This window comes from Marmota marmota, unplaced genomic scaffold, assembly GCF_001458135.2.
Source record: "Marmota marmota marmota unplaced genomic scaffold, marMar, whole genome shotgun sequence".
Lineage (NCBI taxonomy): Eukaryota > Metazoa > Chordata > Mammalia > Rodentia > Sciuridae > Marmota > Marmota marmota.
The window spans coordinates 35301-50619 of NW_026000077.1; the positions used below are offsets into that span (position 1 = coordinate 35301).

The 15319-nt window shown below is 40.6% G+C and overlaps 1 protein-coding gene across 1 annotated transcript in view; it reads right to left on the minus strand.

The window, feature by feature from the left end:
• The window catches only part of Chia (chitinase acidic), a 39839-nt gene extending 28628 nt beyond the window's left edge, over positions 1-11211 (minus strand). The window contains exon 1 of the mRNA XM_015502169.2: positions 11146-11211. Within this exon, the coding sequence (XP_015357655.1) occupies positions 11146-11201 (56 nt within the window). The 5' untranslated portion in view covers positions 11202-11211. The remainder of the gene's footprint in view (positions 1-11145) is intronic.
• Between the last annotated feature and the right edge of the window lie 4108 nt (positions 11212-15319).

Genomic DNA, 15319 nt, shown 5'->3' on the forward strand with positions numbered 1-15319 from the left:
CGACCAGTGAAACACCACATCAACCATAAGAATGGGAAGTTATACTCCATGTATGTGTAATATGTCAAAATACACTCTACTGTCATGGATATCTAAAAAGAATAATCCCCCACCCCAGATATCCATAGAAGAATGAAACTAGATTCCTATCTCTCACCCTGCACAAAAGTCAAATCAAAATGGATCAAATACTTAGGATTTAGACAATAAAACTGCTAAAAGAAAGCACAGTGTGCACACTCCATCATATTGGTGCTGGCACTGACTTTCTTACATCATTACCCTAGGGACATGTATGACTGCAAATGTGGTACAACTCTACATCGTGTACAACCAGAGAAATGAAAAGTTGTGCTCCATTTGTGTACAATGAATTGAAATGCATTCTGCAATCATGTATAACTAATTAGAACAAATAAAAAAGAAAAAAAAGAACCCTAAAGCTCAAGAAATAAAATCAAGAATTAATAAGTGGTAAGACATGAAATTCAAAATCTTCTGCACAGCAAAGTAAGCAAGAGCATGACAACCGCTTCTCTGACAGGGGAGTAGTATACAGAATATATAAAGAACTCAAGAAACAATACCAAAAGATCAAATAACCCAATCGATAAGTAGCTAGAGAACTAAACAGTCATCCCTCAAAAGAAGAAACACAAATGGCCAACAAATGTATCTCTAGCATCAGGGAAATGCAAATCAAAACTACACTAAGATTTTCTCTCACTCCAGTCAGAATGGCAATGATCAAGAACACAAATAAATAAATGCTGGCAAGGATGTTGGGGATAAGGTGATCTTGCACATTGTTGGGGGGACGGCAGGCTATCCAAGCTCTCTGGAAAGCAGTATGGAGATTCCTCAAAAAACCAGGAATGGAACCACCAAAAGACCCAGCTATCCCACTCCTTGGTTTTTATCTAAAAGAACAAAAACCAGTAAACTACAGTGATACAGTCACTTCAACATTTATAGCAGCCCAATTTACAATACCCACATGATTGGATCCACCCATATGCCCATCAATAAATGAATGGATTAAGACAATGTGGATCCACACAATGGAGTTTTCCTCAGCCCTAAGTAATGAAATCATGGCGTTTTCTGGTAAGTGGATGAATATGGAGAACATCATGCTAAGTGAAAATACGCCAGTCTCAGAAAATCAAGGGTCGAATATTTACTCTCATTTGTGGAGAGTAGAGCAAAATAAAGTAAGCAAAGCAGGGAGTGGGGGATATCACAAAGATACAAGAATGATCGGTAGAGCAGAAGGAGACTGAGAGGCAGAAAGGAAAGACAAGAAAGGGGTGGAATTGCAGAATAAAATTTTTAAACAATGCTACATATATGTACAAATATAGCACGGGGAATTTCACCTTTGTGTATAAGCAGAAAGAACCAAGAGAAAATCAATAAATAGACAAGCAAAAGGAAGATCAGTAGAGGATGAAAAACGGTAGAGGATGAAGAACAATATTTAATAAATATAGGTGTGATTTTATAAGATTAAAAGAGTTATGCAGATAGATGGTGGTGGTGGGTGGACAACGTTATGAATATATGTAATACCACTGAACTGTAGGCTTCAAAATGCTTAAGATGTTTGCCAGGTGGGTGGCACACGCCTTTAATCCCAGAGGCTCTGGAGGCTGAAACAGGAGGATCACAAGTTCAAAGCCAGCCTCAGCAACTTAGTGAGGCCCTAATCAACTTAGCGAGTCCTTGCTCAAAATAAAAAATAAAAAGTGCTGGGGATGTGGTTCATGGCTAAGCGCCCCTGAGTTCAATCTGAAATACCAAAAAAAATGGTTATGATGGTAAATTTTATATATATATATTTTACACAACAAAACATATTGGGGAAAAAAGGCCAGTGCAATTGAATCAATGAATACCAGCTTATTCACATACTGACAGGGACATACCCAGCCAAATAGCCAATACTAGTCAATCGCACAGAGCATGCACCTGTATCTATCTGCACAGTGGTTTCCATGTAATTGAATGGAGTAGCCTGTAGAATCACGTATTTGGATTTTAATGCTGGCTCACCTTACACACCCTTTTCTACCTGTTTGCCTCAACATCCTCATTTTTAACCTACAAATAATTGTTCTTGTCTCATGAGGTTACAGTGTGGATTAAATGAGATAATCCATGTAAATATATAGCACTGTGTGAAGCACATCGTGGTTTCTTAATAAATTTTAGTTAATATTATTATTCCCAAACTGAGGACCTCAAATTCTTAGGTAGCTAAAAAGTAATTGTGGGAGAAGGCAGAGAGTTTGCACATCAAACATTGTGTAAAGATGAAATAAAGGGCATGACTCAACTATGAACTTATTACTGTTATTGTTTTGTAAAATACAGTTATTTAAAGAAAATATCAATTCATTTGAAAATTTTAGTTGCTTTTTGCTAGGTATTTCCTGAATCACCAGAGAAAGAAAATTACAATTTGTTCTCTAAGTGCTTGCAGTGAGGAGTCTATAAATTTTTAGTATTTTTTATTTTAGAAAAGCTTCCGCACACTTGAAAAGTCTTCAATTAGAATCTGGTAAGGAGGAAATGGACTCTTCAAGAAGTGCCGTGTCTCCCCTGGAGGTATCAAGCACAGGCTGAGAGAACCCAAGTCACACTGGACAGGCTTCACTGTCAATGGACCATGGATTTGCTGCCTCTCAAGAATCTGCTAATCCACTGGATTCTTTCTACTCTGCAAGAAGGAAAGCAAGTTAGTCCCTATTTTTCCCTTATTGTTTCTATTTATGGATGAGGAACTGGGGATGAGAATTTGATGAAGTTACTCAGTCACCTATGGAGTAGAGTTCAGAGCTTTTGACCCCAATTCCAGTTTTTTGTTTCATTTTTGTTTTTTCCCTTTGCTTAATGACCTGTTTCTGTGGGTGCAGTGTAAGTCTGTGTCTCCACGTGCAACAGCTTTCATTGGATGGTTGCTTCCTGTGGAGCCTCTCACATGAAATGGGCTCAAGCCAAATCTCATTGTGTGTTTGGGAAATGGTTTTTATGACCTCATGTATACTTTAATTATTGGACTAGTTACAGGGCGCTGTGCTTTGTGATCCATTTGTCACAGTCTACCTCTATCTAGTAATGGTAATCTCCTTGGAGGCAAGTGCTGTTCTATCCATCTCCTGATCACTAGAGGCTGTTAGGAATTGATCAACCAATGTGCAGCAACTTCAGCATTACTGAAATGCAATACAGAAGCTGATGATTGCCTATTTAATTTTGTCTCCTCTTTTGGACCATTGTTCAATATCCTTAGCATATTTTGTCATTATTATTTTTATTCATAATATTAAGCAAACTCCTATGCCATCTCTCATCCAAGAATGACACTGCAAGTGAAGTTGAAGAACACTGTGACTCTTGATATTCAGAAAGGTGACTTCTTTGAACTCAAGACAAATAATGACCATACGGTTCCAGAAATCTAAGAACACACTTGTGAACCTTCTGCAGGGGACAGGACTTAACCTGAGGCTTGAGAAGATGCTTGTTTGCAAGGAAAAGATCCCCTGAGTGGAATATTATACTGACCAGATAATGTCATGTATATTCTGGGTCCACGAGTCAGCTTTTCTCCTTACCAGTGTCATAACTATATACAGAGTTGAACAAGACCATCATTGGAAACCTCAGTACAAAGCATAGGAAACAACTGACAAATGACTACAACATTCATCCCATGTCTGTTTCAATAGCCAGGGAGCCTGTGCTAACTGGAGAGAAAAAAATGTTTCTTTGTGGCCTATTAGGCTTTGGGACATAGGATCCTTCACTGCCAATCAGTTAACATTGACAGATACTGAATGATATAACTCAATGGAATGTTCTAGGAGAATAGTGGCACCTGAATACATCAGAGTGACACTGGCTCCTCCTGACTGCATGCATTCTAAATGGCAGGTCAAACTCCTGGAGATTAACAGAGAGTCTATCACCTGTGAGAGTTGCATCTAAGAAACTGGGACAACCTGGGTGATGATTCTCCCAGGGAGATGTAAGTGCAAGACAGGGAGAATGCACCAATGCCCTTGGTTTCAGGTGTTTCCTTCCTACCCGGCAAGGAGCTCTTTCTTCTTGTACCCGTGAGGTACTGCTCCTATCTGGGGCCATCATCTAGGTGGGAATCCTACACCCACACTTTTTTATGCTCAGGATCACAAGATAGTTGCAATACTTCATTTTCATTCAGAGTAAAGAAAAAGTAATGGACATAGCCGCAGTATTGGGTCTCCCAAATCATCAATGTTTGGCACCAGAAAGCTTCCTTAGCTTTCTTTCCTTATCCAAGGTCTCTAACTGACAGAGAACAAAGAGACTGCAGAGCTCTACTCAGGGCATTTATAGCATTGGACAAGCAATCGAGTTGTCCCACTAGTTGGACTAGCAGCTTGTATTTGGTTCAGCAACTCCAGTGCTCTCTTGCCCTCATCCCTTGTGGTTAATAGGAGGCATTAAGTAGCCATCAGCTTAAATTTTAGAATGATAACAAGAATAGAAGAATCTACTTAATGCTTGACATGTGTGAAGGCTATCTCCAGGTGGAAGCTAATGCCTCTAACTCAGTCAAAATTTTCCCAGGTTGCTTATTTCAGTTCCCCCACTTCTATCCTGTTTGATCAATAACTTTACTTTTAATGTTATAGAAACTGGGTTCACTTTGGGGTTCCTCATCATCATATGTTCTGGATACGAAGTTCCCTCATCTTCCTTCTGTATTATCACTACGTGATCAGTCCAATGCACCCATCCCTTTGGCAATCACAGGGTAGACCCCTGCAAAACAGTATGTTTTTTTCTATTACCAAGGATAGGGACTGTATCATCATTTTCGGAGAGGGTGACAGTGAAATACCATGTCCCTGAATACCACCTTCATATTTCCAAAATCCTAGCCAAAATTAGGGAACAATGAGAGAAAACCTGAGCTAGAATATCCTGATACATATTATCAGGAAGGACACTATTTTTTTTTCTTATATACACTGGAAACTAGAACAAATTAATGTCATTTATAAAAAGCTACTTTCTTCCATATGCACCAGGACAGTTAGTTGCTCCTTGGGATGATGGTCAAATAAGCAAACTAAGCAAGCTAATACGGATGATGGCTCTGCTTCAGCAGCCTAACATACAACGCTCCTCTCTGAGTCAAGATGGTCATGGAACTGGGGGCACTGTGGAAAAGATATGTGTCTCCTGTCCAGCTGGCTGCCACTGGACAATGACCATGAGGGAGAGGAGGTGATACGTGGTAAAGCACCATGAAGCACTGAATTGCTATCTGTCAGCCTATCACCACTGAACTTTCCATGGAGTGGTCACTGACCTTTGGTGTGTCCTCTCCAGTAACCTCCTGTCTCCCATGCTGTCTTTGCACACTTTCTTTGCCTCTCTGCCACTTATCCCACTTCCATGGCACAACTGGACCGTGGATGAGACAGGGGCCATTATTAGTTTCATCCCACATATCCCTTTATTTAGAATCCATAATCATGTAGACTTTCAAAGATGCAGCTTCATGGGAGTCCTCCCTAAAGTTCTGTTTGTACAGTTGGCCTCATTTTAGGTGATCTACTTCATGTGCTACGAGAGGAACTGATCACATACTTTGTCTTGCCTCTCCTTTGCCCCACTTTAACTGGGGTCTGTAGTACCCTAACAACCTGACAGCCCCTGTCATCTTGAACTGACCCTGCCAGTCACAGGAAGAGAATCAGAGAATAACTTTTTTGATTTATCCTGCTTTGTCTGATCACATAAAAGTCATTTCACATTCAACCAAAGTTTCAAAATTGTAGTTTCATTAGAAATACTGACTCAGGCTTCCTCAATCTTCCTACTTTGAGGAATATCTTCCAAGGCCATTTATAACAATCATACAATATGAGGTCAGGTGATCTTAACCACTTATTCTCTCTTCATAATTCTGGATTCTTAGGAATCTAAGGACTTGTGTCCATAACCAGATACTAGTTTTTGAAGATGATGGCTCATATCACCCAAGGACGTCTAGAAAAGTTTCGAGACTCTCAGTTCATTTCTAGAAGGCCATGGTGGGTGCCAATGTCTGACACACAGTTCCCTGCAATAGCTGTCAAGCAATTGAGGGCAAGTGACCAAGCAGCATGATTAAGTCTCTGGAACATCATTTATTGGGGGAAATCCCAGAGACTTCTACCAGTAGCAAGTGATCCTCTAGAGACCACCTTAAGCTCAAGTAACACACAACAATCTAGCACAATCTGGCTCAGGAGGCTGAGGCAGGGAGATGGTGAGTTCAAAGCCAGTCTCAGTGATTTAGTGAGGCCTTATGCAATTTAGCAAGACCCTGTCTCTAAATAAAATATAAAAAGAGCTGAAGATGTGGCTCAGTGGTTGAATGCCCCTGGGTTCGATACCTGATAAAAATATTTTTTTTTTTTTAAAAAAAAGCCTACTATCTAAGGCTGGGTTCACCTTAAAGTAGCTCAGGTCAGAGTATTTGTTCAGAAGTGGAATCCAGGGAGCAGGACAAACACACACAGGAGTGAAACAAGGAAGACAGGATCAATACAAAAAAATGTACTATCAAATTGGCCACTGCTAGGAACAACTGGATGCTCAATCCCTGTGACTGTCTCCTCAGTCTTATGGATTACTTTTTTCTGATCATCCAGGGAAGAAAGCAGGAAAAAAACATGGTCCCCACATCCTCAGGGAGATATTAACTCCTCTGCATATCTGCATCATACCTGCTTGGATGGAAGCCTGTGTCTGAGAAGATCCAGGAAATCTAGCAAGAAGTGCTCACAGAGGTCTGAGGAAGGTACTATAACTCCATGAAGGTGACTTAGGCATAGTCAGAACCATTCTCTATGGTTGTAGCTGGAATTAAGGGTAAGGCAGAAAGAATTTGAATTGGTGCTAAGAAGTTTTGTCTACACATACAGAGTTCTGGGGAAAAGAAAGTATGAGTCAATCATATTGTACCCTGCCAAATATAATGCATTTAAAGTATACTTTTCATAAAGTATAGGAAATAGGTGACACTCAAAGGTGAAAGGACTCAAGAACTATGGTAGCCACAGAATGACTTGAAAATCTAATGACAAAATCAGCCATGACCCCCCAAAATATTTTTTATTTATTGATACACAGTGCTGAGAATCGAACCCAGTGCTAGGCAAGCACTCTGCCATTGAGCCACAACCCCAGCCCCGTAGTCTATTATTCTTATCCCAATTACATTGCTTCCCTTTTAGGAATTTCAGATAGGGTTTGTATATTCTTACTGCCTTCAATTCTTTTCTTTCTATTAAGCCTATTCCACTCAGGGGTTTGCCACCAAGCTGTGTACTGACCTTATTGTCGACAAGGTCATTGATGACCTACATATTCTGTCTCATTGGTCACATCTACTCCCAGCTGTACCAGGTCAGGGGTGGGTTGTGGAAAGGCCAAAGACAGGACCTGAAGATGGCATGTGAGACACAAGGTTTAATAGGAACAGCTTACAAGAGATCACTGACTGCTCCAAGAAATGTTCAGTGGCATTTCCACCCTCCTGACGGCTCACCAAGCAGCACCTCTGTCCCTCTGACACTTTCCATGTGGTGCTTTTTCCAGTACAGATAGCCACTGGAGGAGGACACACATCCTATCCCAGTGCCATCAGTTCCAGGACCTCATCCACTCAGAGTTTTATGTGTTGGGTTGCAGAAGCATTAGCTCCCTCAGTATGTGCAGGAATGGAGCTTTCTACAGATAAAACACTAACTTGCCCTAGTTCCTGGTGTGTGTTATAAAGTCAGTGTCCTCCAAAATAACATGTATCTGGATACTCTGGCTTAGGTCCTTCTCAGTTTCCCCTTACCTTGGCTAGGTTGGGGGAGCAGAAAGGGGGCATTGAGGGACATGGTGTTTTACTGTCCCTCTTTTAAGGTTTGGTTAATTCTCAGACCTGTTCTGTCTCGACCTAGCTATTCCATGCATCGGGCCACTTTCTCCTCCCTGATCTATTTGCTTCCTTGCTCTGTTAGTTCCTCATCTTCTCCCAAGCCTCTGAATGGCAAATGCTCAGGGCTTAGTTCTTACATACTTTCCTCTCCCCATTATTTTCACTTCCTTAATAATCTCATCCATTCTATTGACTTTGAATAACCAACTATCTCCACAAATGTTGTGTCCAACTCTCCATTCAACATCTACACTCAGAAAGCCAATGAAAAGGAAGGAAATAGTTGAAATTCAACACATCCAGAACTGAACATCTTTTCTTCTCCCCAAACTCACTCTGCTTTTGGCCTTTCAAATTTCTGTTAATCACAATTCTATACGCAAATTCTTGAACCAAAATCTTGGATTTATACTTTACTCCACCCCCATCCCTGCCCACATTCAACATATAATCCACAAGAAAATATTGCTAGCTTAATCTTAAAAATGGTGCTTGCATGTCCACCACTCCTGACCACTTCTACTCTGGTCTGAGCCCCATCTCTGCCCTGGATCACTGCAGTCACCTCCTGCTTGATTGGCCACATTGATAATATGAAAATTAAATCAGATCCAATCACTCTTTCACTTAAAAACTTTCAAAGGCTTCTTATAAATTCCAAGAACAATTTTAAAAATTATTACATTGACTTATGTAGCCTGAAACCAGGGGTTGGCAAAATATGGTCCTTGAACCTCATTTTGGACCAAAATATGGTCCTTGCTTATTTTTGTACAGTAGCCTGTGAACTAAGAGATTTTTTTAAACTTTTTTATTTTTGAGATAGGGTCTTACAATGTTGCCCAGTCTGGGCTCAAATTCCTGAGCTCAAGACATCCTCCCACCCCAGCCTCTTGAGTAGTTTTGTTTTTGCTGGGGACCCAACCCAGGGCATGTTAGCCAAGCACTCTATCAGTGGGTTGGTAACCTCACGTTTTTAAATGGGTGAAAAAAATCAAATAATATTTGATGACATACAAAAATTATTTGAGTTTCAAGTAGTTGCAACAGAGACTATATCATCCACAAACCCTAAAATATTCAATATCGGGTCCTTTAAAGAAACTATTTGCCCCACTCTGCCCCAATCAGCCTTCTGCTGAGCACATCTTCCATAACCTTCCCCTCACTCCTCTCCCTTGCTCCTTCCTCTAACCATCTGTCTTCTTACTATCACTCCTTCTCAATGTCAGGAATTCTACCCTTAGGCCTTGCACGGCACTCCCTCTGTCAGTGACACCCACCCCTAGATAGTCACAGGCCTAACATCTTCACTTCCTTTATACATTTGTTCACGTAACTCATGAGGCCCAGGGCAAATGTAGGACTTCTTGTTCAAAAAATTATTAAGAATTCTAAGACACCCCATAGAGCTAGCAGTAACCAAGTGCACAGGCCCCATGCCTAGGAAACTGGCCCGGTACACAGATCCTCTTGTTGGCAGCCTATGTGACCACCCCTTAAAAGCTGCAACCCCTTCACTGGCTTCCCCAGGCCCCCTTACTCTCCTCTAAACTTTTTATAGCAATTTTCAGCATCCAACATAATATATGGCTTATACAGCATTCCTTCTGAGGATGGAAAATGTGAGGTGGCTAAATATGAGTTCCATGCAGGCAGGGATGTTTCTCTTGTTTCCTACATGGCAGTAGCTCAAATATTAAGAATTGTGCCTGAAATATAGTAGGTGCTCAATATATGTTGATTGTTAAATCATATATGAACTTCATCACTCTATTTTTATGTTCTTATTTTAAATTTAAAAAGGTAAATATGTTTTATTAAAAAGAACACTTATACTATCATTTACAAAATTGTTTGCCTGTCTATCTATTCTTTACTTGTACTTAAAATAGCTAATGTTTCCATAATATGAACAAACACTGATTACTGGGGTCATAGTTCAATGATAGAGCATTTGCCTAGCATGCATGAGGCCCTGGGTTAAATCCCCAGCACTGCAAAACAAATACTAAGAAATACAGCAGGTGGAATGGAACCCTCTAGAGAACTGCTATTTTTATTTTCTAACCATGGTCTTGTTTGACATTTTACTCATGTATATGTATTATTTTGACCAAAAACTTAAATTTAAAAAGAGATAAAGACTGAGAGTTGAAAAAAAAAAGTACAAGTTCTCAGACTGAAAGTGAGCTTGAATACCGAGGAGGAGGAGGAAGAGGAAGAGGAGGAGGAGGAGGAGGAGAAAATATGATCATAAAATTAAAATAATGAAACTTCAGAACATTGAGTATGAAGATAAATGGTGAAAGAAGAGGAAAGGTAAATGGATTAAATTGACACAGACTTTAATGAATCTTTTCTTGTCTTCAAAACCCCTAAGACAAAGCTATTTGGACAAGATGCACTATTCTTGATTATTGGAGATGTGGTTTGGGTGGTAAATGAGGGAAAAGCCCATCATGTTTAAATCTGTCTTGGTGATTTTGTTCCAGTTGGTGTGCTCTCTTGTGCAAAACTTTGTGAGTGTGTCTGTCTGGCCAGATCTGTGTCATCCCGGTGGTCCTGACCGCTCATGTCAGTTACAGTGTCTTCGCTGAGAGTTTTCTTGAATTCTGCTGAGTAAAAAGTACTTTCATTGACAACACACCTCCTAGCTCCAGTCCTTCTATGTGTGTCATTAGCAATTATTGTTTGTGGCCATCCAGCATCTTGGCCCCCGCTCCCCACATGCAGCTTCTTGTTCTGATTTATCTTCTTCCTACATTGTGCGTGATTGGAGCCGCTGTCCTAATGTTGGTATGTTTTAAAGTTCCCACAGTCATAGTTACTCCCCTAGGAGTGAAGCCCCTGATAGGAGACTGAGTACTTCATCTATGGCAGCCATGGGCTGTATTCAGTAGAAAATGTCTCCATCTGAGTTCACCGGTAGTCGAATATTTCTAGCTTTCCTTTGACCACCAAGCAGGACTCCAATTGGCAGGCACCTGGGGAAGCTAGCACGTCCTGTTAATGATTGTCATCCCTGTTCCAGGAATAACAAGAACCTCTGCAGTACCCCGGTGATTCTTGTTGGCCCACTGGGCATGTCACTCTGGAGGCGGAGGTGTTTTGTGTAAACAGTTCTTGAAGGTTAAAACATTTTGTCCCTCGCTTCTTTCATCATTTACTTGTGTTTCAGACCCATGACAGCTTGGTAGATAGTGGTGATCTCATAGTTTCCCATTCCAGCCAAGGCATAGGGGTCATCATCAGGTTTGAAGCCCAACTGGCCTGGCTGGTACTGGGCCCAGTTGGTGAAAGAGCATGTCAGCTGGTCAGCGGAGCCTGGACCCAGAAGAGGCTGAGCAGCTATCACAGAGAAAGCTCCCTGGGGTTCACGGGTTTCTTAAGAAACCACACATTTCCTATCAACTTTCTCACCTAAGTATCAAGGGGAAGGTGAAGATGAACATGATAACTTTATGTATTGCAGTAAATCCATTATTAGGAGGCACTTCGGAGATGAAGACCTCTCTTAGAAAGATCTCTGGCCCTCTAAGAGAGAAGTAAAGAACTTTAGAAATCATTGCCTTTAGCTGCAAACTTTAAAGATGATGAGCCCTCGTTTGGATGGGTCCTAGTCCTCTCTACATGCTAATAGCAATGACTAATGCATACTTTGCACTTAGGTACTAAGCATTTTCTTAGAAATTCACCTACATTCATTCATAACTCCTTACCCTATGAGGTAGGTATTATTCTTTTTCCCTTTTACCCACTTGGAAACTGAAACACAAAAAGAATGATAGTATAAATCTATGTAGCATTTGTAGCTGCATCCCCCACCCGAGGGGGTAAATGAGCTGTTCCCTAGGAGTCCAGAGAGTCCTGGCTTCTGGTTTGGATTCTACCACAAACTCCCTATATTACTTGGGGCAGGTCATATGGCTTATCTCTGCCATGGCTAAATGGGTCTGTGAGTTGGGGTGCTAGTGTCTCTCCTGTATACCTCCAGAGAAGACTAGGAAGATAATAGATTTAAAAATGCTTTCACCAAGAAGAAGAAACTCCATAAATGCTTCACCATGTTATTTTTTTAAATTGAGTCATTAATTTTTAAGAACACCATCTAATTGGTTTTAGCTTTAGGGTTGTAGACCTTTGGTCCCAATCCTTTAAACTTAGTAGAGTGAGCTTGGCTATCTTGCCTCACTGGGAGTGCCTCCCTCCTCTCACCTCCCCCCTCTTGACTTCATATGCCCTCCTCTCCTGAGCTTTGCTATGATTTCCTGTAAATATTGATATTGGCAGTGCTCACAAAGTTCAAATCTATTTAAGAACACTTTACTGATAGGGAAATAATACTATCTTGATTTTATTTTACAAGAAGAAAAGATTGGACTCAAGTTTGAGAGTCATATTAATAAGCTCCATTGTGGAATTAAAAATGTTTTATGTATGGTGGGCTATATTCTCTATTTGGATAGTGAGGCAATTAATGGGCTATTTCACTCACTCTTTGTCAGGCAGAAGTACTGATAAACTTTGCAGTTGTTCATTCTTTGCAGTCATTTATTCACACGTTGTGAAAACACAGATCCTTACTTAAGCCAAGATGAACAGGACGGTGGCCTACTCTTTTTTTTTTTTAATTAATTAATTTTATGGCCTACTCTTTTTTCCCCCCAAATTCATTACCTCCCTTCCTTCTACTGATTTTCCTATTGCAATTCCTCCTACTTGGTCCCAGCCCTCTACTCATGGACCAGCCTTTGCTGGTTTCTAGGTGCTCAGGAGGCTCTTTCCCTCTATAATACTTCCCTGGGTTTAGTTGGTCTCAGGGCATCCACCATAATGGCCATCCGACCTTGAGCCCACTGGGTGGCACCCTAGATGGTTCTTTTCCCTAGGCCAACACCTGCTCCTATTGCTGGTATAACTGTGAATGGCTCCAAAGTTCTGCCACTGAAGATCTCACCAGGATAGACTTTTTGAGTCCTCTGCTTCTCTGATCTCCACAAATCACAGGTCACTGAGATCTCCAGTGCTCCTTCATTGATCCAGGAGTTCCCCCTCTTCTCAGGACCCTCCATTCCACTCCCCAATCACTGCCTTTAGAGCTTGTCACTGTGACAGTGTGCCAAAACCTCCTTCTTTTCTAAGTCTGTTCTATATGTGGCACCAAATAAGTGAGTTAAGATGTAATGTCTTCCCATTCCTTCATAAAGAGAATCCTTTCTCCTTTCCTGTCATCAAGATTCCACAGTCTTCCTTAACTTACTTTTCTGGCCTTACCTCCTGTTAGCTCCTTGTATACTAAATTGTTCTATTCTTCATGCTGAAAACAGTCTGACTTCCGTCTCTTTGCTGAGACTATTCCTTTCATCTGGAATACATGATACAGAACCTTTCCTCCTGCACCCACCTCATCTCTATCTTTAAAGACCCAGCTCTAACCTGTTCCATGAGGAACCTGTTCCCTGATCACAGCTGGAGGGGACCACCTTCCTCACCTCTGCCTCCCTGGCACTTTGTTTGTAGCATTCAGATAACTCATGGCTTCTTTTTAAAGGAATCCTTTAAAGTGTGGAACCAGTGGAAATGGCCACATGGATGGAGGTTCAAGTCCTTTCTACTGTCAAGATTCAAATTTTTCCCACTACCTGTTAGGTATGGGAAATTGGAAAGGTTCTTTAATCTCACTTTTCTAATTTATAAAAGTGAGATGCAAATGTCTACTTTGCAGGACAGTTTTAAGCACTAAAAATATTTATCAGACCCAGAACATAATAAATAACCTACAAATGAAAATCATAATTATAGAATATTTGTACATGTGCCTTCTCTTCTATAGGACTGAAAGGTCCTCAAGAATACTTGTCAGACCAATGTTAATTTCCATATCACACCTAAAATCTATTTCCTAGACAAAATAGGATCTCCAAATAAACACTCATTGAACACCAAGTGAATTGATTTTGGTAGAAGTAACTGTTGCAAGTATTTTACATACAGTAAAACAGGCTGGTGCAGGGCCATTTTGGGGAGCAGGGATCTTATCCAATATTATCCAAGTCACACCCTGTAGAAGGATGCCCAGATATGCTACCTGTCTTAGTTAAAGTACGAGGAACTGCAGAACAGATTTCAGTTGAGTATGCAGTTTGAGAAGGGCTGCTGTAGGGCTAAGAGCCATGAGTAGGACACGTAGACACTGCGTGCAGAAAAGCTAAGCAGTTTCTGTCATCTTGACACTGACCTCCCCCATCACCACTGGTCCCTTCTGTGTTTCTTTCGCTGTGTTTCAGAATGCTTAAAGGCTTCCTTACCCTTAAAAGAAAAAAACAGGTGAGTTAGGGAGCACTAGCAGTACTGCTAGTGCTGAAGCTGGTACCTTGGGTCCCAGACTCTGTTCTACCTCTGATTCATTTTCAGTTCCAAATCTGTACAACTGCATTGAGTTTCTGAGTCTGAACTTACTCCTAGGCCTTAGAACTCTCATGTGAGCTCAGGGAAGTTCCCAATAGTTCATGGCAGGTCAGTAGTGGAGCTGTTCTTTGAAAGCCTCCCAACCCTACTATGGGTTTCTAGAAAGCCCATGGAAGGCTGCTAATATTTCTTTTATTCTGGACTCTCTTTCAGTGATAAGGGCAGAACCCCAGGCTGTGATTCCAAAACAAGGCTGCCCCTGTCCCTCTGAGGACTTGAAGGGCTAGGACCACAGCAGTGGTCGGGTAAGGGTAGGGACATGGAATAAAACCTGTAATTCAAGTCTGAGGTCATGAAGGAGAAAAAATCATGGACTTGGAAGTCAGGAAATGTCTAGTGTGAGCTTTACCATTAACGTGCTGGCGGCTTTAAGAAAGTCACTTAAACATATAAGAAATCTAAATTGGCTAAATACTGTAATTACAAGTCAAAGATTACAAATGCATTTTCTTTCTTAAGAAAACATTCATGTATATGCTGCTTATAAAAGACATATCTCAAAGACACAGCAAAATTGAAGTAAAAGAATGGAAAAATACATCATGTAAACACTAAGATAAGGTTGGAGTAGCTCTACTGATATCCAATAAAGTAGTTTTAAAACAAGAAGCATCCCAAGAGATTAAAAAAAAGAAAATATCATAATAATAAGGGGCCAATCAAACAGGAAGATATCACAATTCTAAATTTCTATGTATTCAGTGTTCCCAGCTTCAAAATAGATAAAACAAAATTTGACAAAACTCAGGACAGAAATAGACAAATTCACAATCATGGCAAGGGATTTTAAAGTACCTCTCACAGTAACAGAATAAAGTTGAAGCCAATAAGTATCTAGATCTGAACACATCATTAATAAATGATGCACAAAAC